This window comes from Pan paniscus, chromosome 18 (assembly GCF_029289425.2).
Source record: "Pan paniscus chromosome 18, NHGRI_mPanPan1-v2.0_pri, whole genome shotgun sequence".
NCBI classification, from domain to species: domain Eukaryota; kingdom Metazoa; phylum Chordata; class Mammalia; order Primates; family Hominidae; genus Pan; species Pan paniscus.
The window spans coordinates 62711422-62729173 of NC_073267.2; the positions used below are offsets into that span (position 1 = coordinate 62711422).

Here is a 17752-nt window from a genome sequence, read left to right on the forward strand (position 1 = left end):
GTTAAAGAGTTGAAGTGTTATCTTTAGAGTTTCTTCCAACTAAAAGATTTTATAATTTCCACAGTATTTACGAAAATAAATCACTTGTATTTTCTTCTTTTGCTGCTCAATATTTTCTTAAATTTTTACAGTGGTTATGCAGTGTTTCTGTGGTAAGGCAGAGTTTCTTTTTTGTGTGTGTTTGGGAAAAGAGTTTTTAAAATGACAATGATTTATTTTCCTTTATTTCCCATATCCTGTGTTATATTTCCTTTAGGAGATATTACTATCTGAAAATGTGATGAAAATAAACTAGAAATATACCAGAAAATTAACTCTCTAGTGCAGGCAGGTTTGGAAATTCTTGTTCTCTAACCTAATTTCTTAATGGTCTTGTAATGTTTTTAGAAACCATACCTCCATTCTCTGTAGCCTCCCCACCAAAAAGATTCAGTCCTTACCAAAAGTATCAGAGTTAACCAACAGTAATAACTTATTTAGTTCTGCTCCTAAACTTCAGCCTGTGTTTGCATTAAGCCTTTGCCTTAAGCAGATGCAGTGCTGTGTTTCAGACCACTGAATTTGAAACACCCTTTGATGTATGAGTATGCAGAATTCAAATTCTATCCATAGTAAATGTGAGGAGATAATGTTTTAAGTGTACTTTGATAGATTTTTCCTCTAAAACTGCCATTATATATTTCAGGCGAGTTTTGTGGCATCTGGAAACCGGACAGATATTTCTTTAGATGATCCCAACTTCTGGCAAAAATGGGCTAAAAAGGCAGAAATAGATATAGAGGCCATCAGTGGCAGAGTAAGTATTTTTATCCCTCTAAAATAAACTTGCTTTTGGGATACTTTGGCAATAGTATTGTAATATTTTAAGGTGTTCAATTATGCAGTTACTAAAACAAATTTCTACATATATAAATTGAAGTAGGGTAGCAGAATGAACTGAGTGAGGTTCTCCTCCAATTTAATACATCTAATATCTCCCATGATGGGTTATCCCTACAGGGAAAGTTTAACTTTTGGATATAATTTACATTCTTAAAATTATAATATGTTTTTTACATTTTTTTAATGTCTTCAAATCATGGGTTACATTTATTTTCTCTTTAATGTTTTCTTAGTGTCAGAACCCATTAATGATAATCTAGTAAAATGTAAATAAGAGGAGAAAAAAAGCAGTCAAGAAAGTGGCATTTTTTAAACTGCTTCTCTTATGACTTCCCTTGAGCTAAGAAAAGGTCAAAATGCTAAAATTCACTTTATGGAACTGATAATAATAGCATAACTGCTTATTTACTAAGACACACTTGTCTAATAATTGTATAGAAATCAGTGTTTTTGAGTCTTACCAATTATCAAAATAACAGCTAGATGATTAAAGGAATTTTATATTAAGCACTCATGCATTGGATCTTTGTTGATAGCCTTTTAAAATGTAAAGCTTTACAATTAGGAGTAACACCACTACCATCCATAAGTATTATTGTTGAATGCATTTTGGAAATATATGTAATTCTGTGTGAAACAGGTAAACGTGAAAAGGTAATTATAAAAATATTATTGGCATATGGCATGTTCATATACCTAAACAAGTAGTGGGGTCTGCAAAACACTATAAAAGTTCGTAAGTGAGTTTGGTGAATTAACTGGATAGAAGATAAATATGCCATTGAGCCTTCCTAAATATCAGTACTAACAGAAATAGAAAAATATAATGTAATAGGATATCTACTTCACAGTAGAAAAAAAAAAGATATAGAACACTTAAGAATATACCTAAAGAAAGCTGTGTTTGATTTCTGTAAAGTGAAATTTGGTTGGGAGATGTGTCCATTGGGAATATTTTAAACATTTTAATAGTTCGTTTGTAAACATAGAAATGTTAATGCATAGATGTAATGCAGTGCAAATCAGAATGTTAAACAATTTTTTCTTATAACTAGAAAAAATAATTTTAAATTTTTTTTGGAAGAATATTTAATGCACTCAGGAATCTGCCCTGCAGCAATAAGCATACATGTACAATGATAATATAGTACAGTGATACTCATTGCAGCATTTTTTGTTATAGCAAAAATTTAGAAACTAAATTTTCTATATGGGAGCAATGGTACATTCATACTGTCTAATGCAATAATTAAAAATAAAAAATAATAAGAATGGACATTCTTATGTACCATCTACTGTGGACTAACAGAGCTCCAAGACAGAGAAAGAGAGAGATGCAGAATGATGCTTATAATGTGATCTCTATTTATGATTTTTCAGCAGTATATATTGGTAATTACATCCTGGTGGGTAAGAAAGTGGTAAACAAATATATAAGATAATTTAGAGAGTGAGGAAAATAAAGCAGTAAGATGGTAGAGAATGCTGGAGAAGTAGAATTAGACTAGGTGAAGTGATCAAGGGAGGTCACTGCAAAAGGATTATATGCACGGAGACTTGAATGAAGAGAAAGAGCCAATACACTGTAATGTCAGGAAAAGCTTTGAGGCAGAGGGAATGGCAATGAGACACTGGTAGAAATAAGCTTAGTGTATTCTAGAAGCAGAAATACATTATGGCAGAATGTGAAGAGTTAGTGAGTGTGGTGGTAATAGATGAGGTCAGAGACTGAAGACATGGGCCAAATCAACAGGGCTTTGTAGATTATTTTAAGGCGTTAAGGATTTTGTAAATAAACTTATATAAGCATATAGTCATTTAATACTTTTGCAGTAACATTTTAAAGTTTATACTTTTGTAAAAAATTAAGGACTTTTCTGAAAATGTACAATAAAGACTAACATTACTGTATGTTAAAGTGTCTAAATATATTAATACAGCTGGGCACAGTGGCTCATTCCTGTATAATTCCAGCACTTCAGGAGGCTGAGGCAGGAGGATTGGTTGAAGCTAGGAGTTTGATACCAACCTAGGCAACATAGCAAGACCCTGTTCTCTACAAAAAAATTTAAAATTAGCTAGGCGTGATTGTGTGTGCCTGTAATCCTAGTTACGAAGGAGCCTGAAGGTGTGAGGATGGCTTGACCCCAAGAGTTCGAGGTTGCAGTGAGCTGTGATTGTGCCATTGCACTCCAGCCTGAGTGACATCAAGAACCTGTCTTTAAAAAATTAAATTAGTTTAAAAAAATAAAATACATTAATATAAAACAATAGTTTAAAAAGTATGGTACTGACAGAAAGATACCAAGCAAAGAATAGGATAACAACAGAAAAAGATCAAAGTATAAGTTTATGAAATATACAAATAGTGCTAAAGAAAGATGATTTAATAAATGGTGATTAGGATATTGGATTAGCATTTGGGAAGAGCGTTATAATCCTATGCTCTATACCAAGTAAACTCTAATTTGTGATAAAAGATTTTTAAGTGTTTTTTAATCAAAACATGAAAAATAGAAATTAGATTTCTTTTCACAAATATTTGGGTGGGAAAACATTCTAAATTAGAAATTACAAAGGAAGTGACTGGCATATTTAACTATACAAGACAGAATTATGTAATGGAAAAATGAAAGTGCGGTCAGACTGGTGACACTATTTGTAGCAGACATGTATATGAAAGTTAATGTTTCTATTATATAAAAGCTAATATAAGTAGATCAAAAATGTATCAAATCTCAAAAGATATGGGGAAAAAGACATTTGAAAATTAAGAAAAAAATACAATTAGTTTTTTTTTTTTTTTTTTTAAGGAAACTGGGAAGGGGAAAAAGAGGAAAAGGGACAACTCTTTCTTACAGAAGAATTGCATTTAATAAATGTAGAAGGAATGAAGGAAATAAAAAATCACCATGAATCAACTGTAGTAATAATTGTAGCATACAAGATCCATCAGTGAATTCTAAAATTAGTGGGTAAAAGTTTAAGGAGACACAACATATTTATGTGTCTTCAAAGTATATCTTCCAAAATACATATTAATTCCAAAAGGAAAACTAGTAACTTCACAGTGGAGACACTTGGCAAAAGTTAACATCACCTGTCATAGGACATCACATGCCCTTTAAATATAATGCATTCCATACATATTATGGCATACCAGGACCTTTATGGTCTGGTCCCTGCCTTCTCTCCTACCATTTGTCCTCTCCTGCTCTAGGACATAAGCATTTCCTGAAAATCTGATACCACTTCAGGTCCCTTGCTCTTTCCTCTACTTGTAATGCTATCTCTTCCCTCACTGCCTGGCAAACTACTTCTAATACTTTAAGAAGTCTTTCTAGTATCACTACTTTGTGACATTTTCTCTGACTGTGATACCTCTTATATCATAAAAAATTTCATCCCAAATAGCATTTGTTTAGTGACACATTTGTCTGTGTAACTAAAACTTTGGATTCCTTATGAGTAGAAACAGCCTTATTCATCATTATACCACAGCCCATAACATAGTGCCTAGCTTAGAGAAGTTTCTCAATAAAAATAAAAAGTATGTTAACTTAAATTGTTTTGAATGAATTAAACTAAATCGAACATACTGAGGTTGATGCAATTAACTGCCTTGCTTTCTGTGTATTAAGTCTTTTGGAAAGCACTGTAAAATATTCATAACCTTTGACCAGTATTTCCATTTCTGGATACTTCCCTTCTTTTGAATTTATCTTTAGAATAAACTTAAGCCACAAAGATTTACTTTAGCATTATTTATTTTAAAAATTAAGAACAATCTAAATTATGAATTAGGTAAAGAAAAATTATAAGGCATAAATTCAGTTTTAAATATTTTTATGATTATAATAATGTTATATTAATATACAAAATATCAAGTTCTTTTTATCCTATGACTATAATGTCATAAAATTTTACATGTGTGGTAGTAAGAATTCTAAAGGAATATAAGCAATTCTAAGTTGACTGAATAGGTTGGTGAAATTGTTAGTTGTTTCTTTTTGTCTGTGTTTCTGTAATTATTGTTTGTATAAGGTAAAAATGTAGAACACTTTTGTAAGCAAAATCATAAAAGTACCTTCAGGTAATAGCAGTTCTGTTTTACAGAACAGCTTGGTTATTGACACTCCAAGAATTAGGAAGCAAACAAGACCTTTTAGTGCCACAAAAGATGAATTGGCTGAATTATCTGAAGCTGAAAGTGAAGGAGATGAAAAGCCCAAACTCCGGAGACCCTGTGACCGTTCCAATGGCTATGGAAGAACTGAATGCTTTAGAGTTGAGAAAAACCTGCTAGTTTATGGGTAAAACATTGTTTTTAATGTTTGCTCTAAGTAGTCTGGTATGTAATGTTACAGAAAATATATACTGGTTTTGAGTATATTTTTTATCTTCTTAGAATCATTAAAATTTACTTTTAAAGTACTCTATTTTTAGCATATATTTAAGAGCAGAATGATGAGATTATCCTCAAGTATTTAAATTTTCAAAGTATCACTAAAGTCAAACTTCTTGTTCTTAAATTCGCATATTCAGTAATACAAATTAGATGTTATCCATTACTGAATAAAATATACTAGAAATTACTATACCATTCCTCTACATTCTATGCATGGGTAGGGAAGACTTAATTAGCAAAAATGACAATTGTTTAAAGTTTTTCATTCCTTTTGTCTATGAGTTAATATTTTTCTCTAGAACTTGACTCAATATCAATGTAACTATACCTTTTTTAACCAGGTGGGGCCGATGGAGAGAGATTCTATCTCATGGCCGTTTCAAAAGGCAGCTAAATGAACACGATGTAGAGATAATTTGCCGAGCTCTCTTAGCATATTGCCTTGTTCACTACCGAGGAGATGAGAAGATTAAAGGTTTCATATGGGATCTCATTACTCCAACTGAAGATGGACAGACACGAGAGCTACAGAATCATCTAGGTAAGAACATTGTTTCATTTGCTTTTAAAATTTATTTTTAGTTATATAAGTAATACTTAACATATTCTCCTATAAAATATAAAAGCATTACAAATAATATTAAGGAACCTTAACCTTCACTCCCAATTCAAGTTCCAGCTTCAGAAAATGCCAATGTTATCAGTTTGGTGGATTTTACATTTTGTTATCAAATACATATCTGTTTGGAATTGATGACCCAACTAAATGTCTTAGAGGTCTTTCCGTCTATGCTCAGATAGATCTATCTCATTTTTTAAGTTCTGCTCAGTATTCCGTAGTATGGATATTCCATAATTTATTTAGTATCTCCTTTGATGATGGGTATTTAGGTAGTTTCAATTTTAGACAATTAAAAAACAAGTTTCAGAGAAGATCCATGTACCCTCCTCCTTGTGCATATAAATAAATCTTTCACTAAAGTAGATATCAAGAATGGAATTATTAAAGTATAGCTTATATACATCTTTAGAACCTAAAATATGGTCTCTGGGTCAGCAGCATCAGCATCTTCTGGAAGCTTCTTAGAAATGCAGAATCTTAGGCCTCAGATTTACTGAATAAGAATCTGCATTTTAACAAGATCCATAGGAATTAGTGTACATATTAAAGTTTGAGAAACATTGATATGCAATTTTAAATTTTCATAATACTTTTTAATTTTTGTTTATTATTTGAGACAGGATTTTGCTCTGTCCCCCAGGCTAGAGTACAGTGATGCAAACATGGCTCAATGCAGCCTCAACCTCCTGGGCTTAAGCCATCCTTCTGCCTCAACCTCCTGAGTAGCTGGGACCACAAGCATGTAGCACCACACCCGGCTTTTAAAAATTTTTTTATATTGCAGAGTCAGGGTCCTACCGTGTTGCCCAGGCTGGTCTTGAACTCCTGAGCTCAAGCAATCCTCCCCCTCAGCCACCCGAAGTGCTGGGATCACAGACATGAGCCATCATGCCTGGCCTAAATTTTCATTATACTTTAATTTGCTGTCCAAAATGGTTATGCCAATTTACAATCCTCTCAGAGGTATACGCTAGTACTTTTTGCTCCTTAGCCTTGCTAACAGAACATTCTTTTTTGCATGAAATAATTATTTTATAGCATAAAATAATTGAATTTCCAGTAAAAAATAAAAAGAATTACTATGCCCTTAAATTTGTTACAATTTTATTCTATTTAATCAAAAAATATCTGTTGAACGGCTGGTGTGTGTCTTGTGCAAGGTGTTGAAAAGATAAGAAGAAACAAGATAGACAAGATCCCTGAGCTCATGAACCTTACATTCTAACCAGGTAGACAGACATAGTAAGAATGTACATTAGTTATAGATTGTGGTAATTACTGTGAAGTAAATAAACTATTGAGATGGAAAACAACAGAAAGCACCCATTTTAGATAGGGTGGTCAGTGTAGGCCTATTTTAATAGGAGACAGTGAGTTTAATTAATGTGAAGACCTGACTTCTAGGTAGATGGAAGAATCACACAAATGTAATTTCACTCTTTCTTGAAACTCCACTAGAAAAAAGTAAGGCACTAAGCTTAACAAATTCTACAGAACAAAAGACTTGGATTCCTCAACAAATAAATTATCGGATTAGGAGTGAATAGAGAGGTATCTATTCACAGCCAAAGATGACTTTCTGCCCCAATCCCACCCCTACCACAGACTATCACAACCTTCAGCGTGTTACTGGCATCTAGTGGGTAGAGGCCAGGAGTTCACAGATAGTCTCCCGCCCCCTACAATGAAGAAATTTCCTGCTCAAAATATTGTAGTGCCAAGATTGAAACCCTGCTATAACCTAAAAGAGATTGAAAAGTTATCAGCCAGTTGCAGTGTGGGGTCTGGGAACTTTATTTTTATTTTTATGTTTTGTGACAGGGTCTCGTTCTGTTGCCCAAGCTGGAGTGTTGTGACGTGAACACTGCTCACTGCAGCCTCAAACTCCTGGGCTCAAGTGATCCTCCTCCCCTATAGCTGGGAGTACAGGCGTGTACCATCACACCTGGCTAATTTTTTTTTTTAGAGGTGGAGTCTCACTTTGTTGCCCAGGCATGTCTCAAAATTCCTGAGCTCAAGTGATCCTCCTGCCTCAGCCTCCCAAAGTGCTGTGGGGGCTTTATTTAGATCCTGATTGAAACAAATAACCCAGAGGAAATGTTTTATTATCTTTATTAACTAATTAGAATGTTGAATACCAAATATTAAGAAGCTATTATTGCATCTTAGGGCTGATAATAGTGTTGTAGCTATTTTAATGGAGGCTTTATCACTAAATAGATACCTCTGTTAAATTAAATTTAGATATCACTAAATATCTTTTAGATATTGCTAAAAGATACCGTTGATATTTATGAATGAAATGATTGATTTATTACATTTACTTCAAAATAATGTGAAAGATTGGGGGTGAACAAAATTGGCCATGAGTTGATAATTATTGAAGGTGGATAATGGGACTGTTGTATATACTTGTATTCTATAATTTTAAAATAAGCATAAACTCTCAAAAATGGGAGAGGAAACGGCAACAAGATTTTGGAAGCTGGAGGCAAATATATTAGTGGTAACTGATTTAACCAACCTGAGAGAGCTGAATCTTAGGTCAGCAGTGGGAAAGGCAAACTGCTTTGCTTTACAGATTTCCCAAATGTCTTAGGAATTTGTGACATCAGGAACCTCTGGAAGTGGGTGTATAAGGATAGAAGCTTTCATTCAAAGCGGTTTAAAAAAAGGCCCTAAATACCCTCTTCAGTTCCATGTAGCCAGGATGAAAACTGACTCAAAATTTTTTCTCTGGAAAGAGTAAAATAGAAGTCTGGGTTGCACTGGTAGTTGAGTTGTAGAGCTACTAAATAGGGATTAAATAACTATGTGCATTCTGGTTGTTCTATTACTCAAGGAATAAAACTAAAGGGCTTGCCCCAAACCTAAAGATAATGACAGGAAAAAAAAAAAAAACCCCAGCCAGTTACCCTTCAGTGAGCCCACAATCACTATGCTCCATCCCTTCAGTCTCCCTATCACCTTTTTTATTTGTCACACTTAAATAAGAGCAAAAACAGCCAAGGATTATCAGGCATCTCAGGAAAGTCTCTAACATGAAAGAGAGAGACAAAAAACCATTGGCTGGGCACGGTGGCTCACCCCTGTAATCCCAACACTTTGGGAAGCTGAGGTGGCCAGATCACTTGAGGTCAAGAGTTCAAGACCAGCCTGGCCAACATGGTGAAACCCCGTCTCTACTAAAAATACAAAAATTAGCCAGCCATGGTGACATGTGCCTGTAATCCCAGCTACTTGGGATGCTGAGGCATGAGAATCACTTGAACCTGGGAGGCGGAGGTTGCAGTGAGCCGAGATCACGCTACTGCACTCCAGCCTGGCTGACAGAGCGAGACTCTGTCTCAGAAGAAAAAAAAAAAGAAGAAAAAGAAAAAGAAAAAAAAACATTAAAATGAACTTGAAGGAAACAAGGATTTCAAAAAGGAGGACACCTTTTCTTTAACTATCATTAATATCTTCAAAGATACTTCAAATATACCATGACTTCGAAAGAATAAGGTGCTGTAAAAACAGTGAAAGCAGAAGCCTATAAATTATAACAACATATAATGAAATGAAAAAGTAAAAAGAAGATTGAATGATGAATCTGGGAAAATCTTGTTAGGAAGAAAATTGGAAATACAGAATATCTGTAGATTTCATTAGGAAAATTTAAGCATGTGTATTTTTAAGTATGTACTATTTCGAACCAACAAGGGTGGAGAAGATTGGAATACAGAACTATTTATCATTCCAGCAAAACAAAGAAAGAAGGAAGGAATGATAAACAATAAAATTGTAAAACTAAATATATAAACATATGTATGCAGCCTATGTATATTTTCACCTGTTAAAAGAGGAAAATTGTTAGATGGGGGGAAAAATAAACATTTTATACTTTAAAGAGATATTATTAAACACCAAACAAGCTTAAAAGTTTATTTAGTAAAACTATACCATGCAAATACTAAACCGTACAAAGTGTTGTAGTACCATTAACATAGAACAAAGTGAATTTAAGATGGAAGGTATCAATTGGAATAAAAAAAAAGGGGACACTACCTAATAATTAAAAAGAATAATCCATAGAAGAAACTATAACAAGTATGAACTTACATACATCTAAAATAGTCTCAAAATGTAAAGGCAAAAAAAAAAACCTCTGCCAAAATTATAAGGAAAAATGGACAAACCCATACAGTGCTTCTATGTACCATTGTAGTGGAGTACCCACCTGTTATAAAATGGCAAGGAAAAGGTAAATGAGGTACAAGAATTGCAAGAGGAGTCAAAACTGCATTATTAATAATTGTGAAAAATTACAAGCAAAACAACTCAAATTCATGGAAGATTAATAAATAGGAGGTGGTATAGTTATGTAATAAATTATTATACAGAAACAAAAATAGATGAATTAGAGCCTCATGAGTCAACCAGGATAAATTTTTTAAAAGTTCAGAGTAATAAATAAGGTGCAGGCTTACATTTATAATATAATATCTGAAAACTTAAATACTAAATACTTATCCAACATAGGTAATAATAGTTCAAACATGCATGGAATGGAAAAACAAATTCAGGGTAGTGGTAATCTCTGGGAAGGAATGAGTGAATTTGATAGGAGAGGACTACATAGGGACTTCAACTATGTATTATTTCCTTTAATAAAAAACTAAGTGTTTGTGACCAGACTGGCCAACATGGTGAAACCCTATCTCTACTAAAATTACTAAAGTTAGCCAGTCATGGTGGCGCATGCCTGTAATCCCAGCTACTCAGGAGGCTGAGGGAGGAGAATCACTTGAACCCAGAAGGCAGAGGTTGCAGTGAGCCGACATCACGCCACTGCACTCCAGCCTGAGCAACAGAGTGACTCTGTCTCAAAAAAAACAAAACAAAACAACAAAAAAAAACTAAGTAAACATGGAATATGTGAACATGAAGAGTGGCAGTACGTTTTTATAGTTTTTAAATATTTCACAACAAATAACTCAAAGAACTAAAATGAGTTTAGCTATCTTGAAGAGGATGGCTAACCTAATCTATCTAAATCAATTTTGAAAAGCAAGAGTAGAGGTCAAAACATATCTTTTAGTATCTAGGAAAGCAAAAGTAAAGCAGAGGGCATAAGTTTGATCTTTTGGGTTTTATATTTGTAAAAAAATAATCTGTTTTGGAACAAAAAGGAAATCAGAATGATTAATATAAGATGTAGAATTGTTAGCTATTTGGGGGAAATATGTTTTAATATGTATAAAACCATCATCTTGATTTGTGGTTGGGTCAGTATTGTTACTAATATTTTAAAGATCTCTGAACAGACCTCAGAAAGTCTCCAGAAATTTCTTGCATTGAAACAATCTTTCAGATTGCAAATTTTTATACAAATTATTCCTAATTTTACATGTCCTTATTTTAACAGGCCTATCAGCTCCTGTACCCAGGGGTCGAAAAGGGAAGAAAGTAAAAACTCAAACAAGCTCATTTGACATACAAAAAGCAGAATGGCTTCGAAAATATAATCCCGAGCAGCTCCTTCAAGATGAAGGCTACAAAAAACATATAAAACACCACTGTAATAAGTAGGTAGTAGGGTATTTTAAACACAACTCTTTAAATGTTTACTGTTCTGAATTTATTAATACTCTTTAAGCTTGCTGATTTTGAGTACAGAGACAGCATGGTCTAGGGCCAATCCTAATCCTAATTTTACAAGGTATCCTTCAAGCAAATCATGATACCTCTTGTGTCATTGTTCTCACCAACAGATAAGTAAAACTGGCCTCCAAATGAGCTCATTATATCTTACTTGTATATGAAATAATGATGATTATGAAGATTTTGGAGAAGTTCTTTATATATATGGTAGTAATAAGATTCATTTAATCAGAAGTAATATTTCATTATTTTAAAATCTGTACACAAATTCCTTCCTAATTTTAACCCCATGTCCGAATATTTTAAACGATGAATGTCTTTATGCCTTTTGATTTATTTTCCCTTGTTTTTAGGGTTTTGCTTCGTGTGAGAATGCTGTATTATCTAAAGCAAGAAGTTATTGGAAATGAGTGTCAGAAAGTATTTGATGGAGTTGATGCAAGGTAAGTTAAACAATTTTTATTATTTTTGTTTGTTTGTTGTCTTGCCCAGGCAGCTTCAAGCTCCTGGGTTCAAGCGATCCTCCCACCTCTGCCTCCTGAGTGGCTCGCACTATAGGCACACCACCACACCTGGCTTAAATGATATATTTATTTTATTTATTCATTTTTTTTGAGACAGTTTCACTCTTGTTGCCCAGGCTGGAGTGCAGTGGCACAATCTCAGCTCACTGCAACCTCCGCCTCCTGGGTTTAAGGAATTCTCCTGCCTCAGCCTCCCGAGTAGCTGGGATTACAGGCATGCGACACCACGCCCGGCTAATTTTTTTGTATTTTTAGTAGAGACGGGGTTTCACCATCTTGGCCAGGCTGGTTTCGAACTCCTGACCTCAGGTGATCCATCCGCCTTGGCCCCCCCACAAAGTGCTGGGATTACAGGCGTGAGCCACCACGCCCAGCCTATTTTTATTTTTCAATAACATGATGAGGCAAAAATTATATGACCAGAATATTGTATGTTAGGCGGCTCCTTAGTCTGTGAAACTTATAAGGTAGAAAATCCATGAAACTTAAGGAATTAACCCTTGCCAATTTGTTACTTCTCTTTTATTGCTCTCATCTTGGCCATCACTAGAAGTCACAACGTAACAATAGTAGTAGTAATATTAAGAATGGTATCTAATGGAAACTAGATGCCATTAAAGCAGACACAGATTTTTTATTTGTTTGTTTATTTATTTATTTTGAGACAGAATCTCACTCTTTCACCCAGTCTGGAGTGCAGTGGCATAATACCGGCTCACTGCAACCTCCACCTCCCAGGTGCAAGTGATTCTTGTGCCTCAGCTCCCTGAGTAGCTGGGATTACAGGTGCCATCACACCTGCCTAATTTTTGTATTTTTAGTAGAGACAAGGTTTCACCATGTTGGCGAAGCTGGTCTTGAACTCCTAACCTCAGGTGATCTGCCTGCCTCAGCCTCCCAAAGTGCTGGGATTACAGGTGTGAGCCACCACACCCAGCCCCAGACACAGACACTGATTTAATGACCAATTCATTCATTCCTACAGAAGTACTTTTTGAGTACTCCTTAAGCACCAGGCACTGTGAAGCACTAGGAATACAAAGACAAAACACAGTCTTGATCCCTAAGGAGTTTATGGTCTCAGTAAGGAGGAAATAGAAAAAACTATACCGCAATGTAATAAATACTTTTGTGTATGTATAGGATACCAGGGAGGTGCTACTAGAATTTTCTGTTTCTAGTTTCATCTTGCCTCTTAATACTACAAGTAACCTTTCCCAGTTTTCTTCTCCATTCTCTGTAATTATCTGAGTTATGCAGAAACCTACTACTCAACCCCCCATTCTCAGCAAATGATATTCCCCCACCTTTGTAGAGAAATGTAAGCAAGCCATAAAACAAATTCCTTCAGCTTCCTGCCACCAAATCTAAAATTTAATTTTTCTGTACTCAGTCTTTTCTTCTTCCCTCTTATTACAATTAAAGAAGGTTTATGGTGACTGACTTCTATATCCACCTATGATCCATTTAACACCCTGGTCTCTCATTTCCTTGGCCTTTATATAGTTACCTCTTTTTCTCCCCACTACAGCCGCATAATCACCTGGTCATACAGTTGATCTTGCTATCACCACTAACAGCACTTATTTAATCAGAATTTTGACAGTGACATCCTTCCTTCTAACTCACTTAACTTGGGTACTTCTCATTATAATTCTCTAATCTCATCACGATGTCCCCACATCTTAACACTTACTCACTAGCCATCACCACTTTCATGCCCCCTCTTTCCTCATTATTCAACATAGATTCTATAGTCTAGCACTCTACTTGCTAACTAAAATCCTTATCTATCTCATTTTGCCTGTCTTTCTTTCTGTTCTAGATATCTATTACAACCTCAACTCAGGTTAATCTCAGCTAGCCATTTACTTCTTCCCTGCACCTAAGTAGCTGAACATTTGTGGAGAGAATCAAGCAAGCCTTGCTGAATGACTAACTTCAAATTTGTGAGCATAGATCTCATCTCAAAAGAGATTAAACATCTACTGTTTAACTGTTGTGGCTAGTCAATTCATATTCCTACTCTTTAAGAGAACCATTTTGTACCTCTCTCCTCAAACCATCTTTCCACCCTCCAACTACCACCCTCCAATAATGACCTTGCTACATATTTCATGGAAAAAAGTAGACACAGTCAGATAAGAGCTACCTTCAGTTTTACTTGCATATATGTCCACCTATTCCTTCAAGATACAGTAGAAATGTCCCTCCTCCTAAGGCAAACCTTGTGCAGCATGGAACTCGTTTCTTCTTACCTTTTAAGGACTTTACTCTTACCTTTCTGGGACTTTACCTTTCTTGGATCTTTTTTTCTCTCTCTCTTTACTACATCATTCTTCTGGCATACATGTATGCCTTAATATCAGTCACTTAACAAAGGAAAAAACCTCTCTCAATATGCATTCTCAGACTCCATTTCTCTAATCCTCTTCACCACAAACTCCTTTAAAAAGTTGCCTGTATTTATTAGCAAGATTAACCAAGAAAAGAAGAGAGAAAATCCAAATCAGCTCAATTAGAAATAAAACAGGAGATATTACAACTGACACCATGGAAATACAAAAGACCATTCCAGGCTACTATGAATACCTTTATGTACATAAACTAGAAAACCTAGAGGAGATGCATGAATTTCTGGAAAGATACAACCACCCTAGCTTAAATCAGGAAGAATTAGATACCCTAAACAAAGAACAGCAGTGAGATTGAAATGGTAATAAAAAAGTTACCAACAACAAAAAAAGTCTAGGACCAGATGGATTAACAGCTGAATTCTACCAGACATTCAAAGAAGAATTGGTACCAATCCTTTTGACACTATTCCACAAGATAGAGAAAGAGAGAATCCTCCCTAAATCATATTATGAAGCCAGTATCACCCTGATACCAAAACCAGGAAAGGACATAACCGAAAAAGAAAACTACAGACCAGTATCCTTAATGAACATACATGCAAAAATCTTTAACAGAATACTAGCTAACTGAATCCAGCAACGTATCAAAAAGATAATCCACCATGATCAAGTGGGTTACATACCAGGGATGGATTAACATATGCAAGTCAACAAATGTGATAAACCACATAAACAGAATTAAAAACAAAAATCACATGATCATTTCAGTAAACACAAAGCATTTGACGAAATCCAGCATCACTTTATGATTAAAACTCTCAGCAAAATCAGCATACAAGGGACATACCAGAATGTAATAAAAGCAATCTGTAACAACCTATCTATAACAACCACACAGCCAACATAATACTGGATTGGAGAAAAGTTGAAAATATTCCCTCTGAAAACTGGAACTAGAAAAGGATGCCCACTCTCACCACTTCTGATCAACATAGTACTGGAAGTCCTAGCCAGAGCAATCAGACAAGAGAAAGAAAGGGCATCCAAATTGGTAAAGAGGATGTCAAATTGTTGCTGTTTGCTGATGATATGATTGTATACCTAGAAAACCCTAAAGACTCCTCCAAAAAGCTCCTAGAACTGATAAAAGAATTCAGCAAAGTTTCAGGATACAAAATTAATGTACACAAATCAGTAGCTCTCCTGTACACCAGCAGCGACCAAGCTGAGAATTAAATCAAGAACTCAACTCTTTCTACAATAGCCAGAAAAAAAAAAAGTACTTAGGAATATACCTAACCAAGGACGTGAAAGCTCTCTACAAGGAAAACTACAAAACACTCCTGAAAGAAATCATAGATGACACAAATAAATGGAAACACATCCCATGCTCATGGGTGGGTAGAATCAATATTGTGAAAATGGCCATACTGCCAAAAGCAATCTACAAATTCAATGCAATTCCTATCAAAATACCACCATCATTCTTCGCAGAACTAGAGAAAAACAGTCCTAAAATTCATATGGAATGAAAAAAGAGCCTGCATAGCCAAAGCAAGACTAAGCCAAAAGAACAAATCAGGAGGCATCACATTACCTGATTTCAAGTTGTACTATCAGGCCATAGTCACCAAAACAGCATGGTACTGGTATGAAAATAGGCACACAGACCAATGGAACAGAATAGAGAACCAAGAAATAAAGCCAAACACAGCCAACTGATCTTCAACAAAGCAAACAAAAACATAAAGTGGGGAAAAGACACCCTATTCAACAAATGGTGCTGGGATAATTGGCAAGCCACATGTAGGCAAATGAAACTGGATCCTCTTTTCTCACCTTATACAAAAATGCAATCTACTTATCTGACAAAGGGCTAATATCCAGAATCTACAATGAACTCAAACAAATTTACAAGAAAAAAGCAACCCCATCAACAAGTGGGAGAAGGATATGAACAGACACTTCTCAAAAGAAGACATTTATGCAGCCAACAGACACATGAAAAAATGCTCATCATCACTGGCCATCAGAGAAATGCAAATCAAAACCACAATGAGATACCATCTCACACCAGTTAGAATGGCGATCATTAAAAAGTCAGGAAACAACAGGTGCTGGAGAGGATGTGGAGAAATAGGAACACTTTTACACTGTTGGTGGGACTGTAAACTACTTCAACCATTGTGGAAGACAGTGTGGCGATTCCTCAAGGATCTAGAACTAGAAATACCATTTGACCCAGCCATCCCATTACTGGGTATATACCCAAAGGATTATAAAACATGCTGCTATAAAGACACATGCACACGTACGTATATTGCGGCACTATTCACAACAGCAGAGACTTGGAACCAACCCAAATGTCCATCAGTGATAGATTGGATTAAGAAAATGTGGCACATATACACCATGGAATACTATGCAGCCATAAAAAATGATGAGTTCATGTCCTTTGTAGGGACATGGATGAAGCTGGAAACCATCATTCTCAGCAAACTATCACAAGGACAAAAAAACCAAACACCACATGTTCTCACTCATAGGTAGGAATTGAACAATGAGAACACTTGGACACAGGAAGGGGAACATCACACACTGGGGCCTGTCGTGGGGTGGGGGTAAGGGGGAGGGATAGCATTAGGAGATATACCTAATGTAAATTACAAGTTAATGGGTGCAGTACACCAACATGGCACATGTATACATATGTAACAAATCTGCACGTTGTGCACATGTACCCTAGAACTTGAAGTATAATAATAAAAATCAACTAGAGATGGATCATGGACTTAAATCTAAGACCTGAAACTATAAAAATTCTAGAAGATAACATTGGAAAAACCCTTCTAGACATTGGCTTAGGCAAGGATTTCATGACTAAGGACCCAAAAGCAATTGCAGTAAAAACAAAGATAAATAGCTGGGACTTAACTAAACTAAAGAGCTTTTGCATGGCAAAAGGAACAGTCAGCAGAGTAAACAGACAACCCACAGAGTGGGAGAAAATCTTCATAATCTGTACATCTGACAAAGGACTACTAATATCCAGAATCTACACAACAAATTCAAATTAGAAAAAAAAGAAAAGTTCCATCAAAAAGTGGGCTAAGGACACAAATAGACAATTCTCAAAACAACATGTACAAGTGGCCAACAAACATAAGAAAAAATGCCCAATATCGCTAATGATCAGGGAAATGCAAATCAAAACCACAATGTGATACTGCCTTACTCCTGCAAGAATGGTCATAATCAAAAAATCAAAAAATAATAGATGTTGGTATGGATGTAGTGAACAAAACACTTCTACACT

The 17752-nt window shown here is 35.1% G+C and overlaps 1 protein-coding gene across 16 annotated transcripts in view; it reads left to right on the top strand.

Annotated features, from left to right (window-relative positions):
* Nucleotides 1–17752, top strand: part of CHD9 (chromodomain helicase DNA binding protein 9) — a 272619-nt gene that overhangs the window by 207450 nt on the left and 47417 nt on the right. For all 16 annotated transcript variants that reach the window (XM_034940161.3, XM_057300145.2, XM_057300147.2 and 13 more), the window contains 5 exons: nt 686–796; nt 4999–5195; nt 5632–5831; nt 11320–11479; nt 11909–11998. In XM_034940161.3, the coding sequence (XP_034796052.3) occupies nt 686–796; nt 4999–5195; nt 5632–5831; nt 11320–11479; nt 11909–11998 (758 nt within the window). The remainder of the gene's footprint in view (nt 1–685; nt 797–4998; nt 5196–5631; nt 5832–11319; nt 11480–11908; nt 11999–17752) is intronic.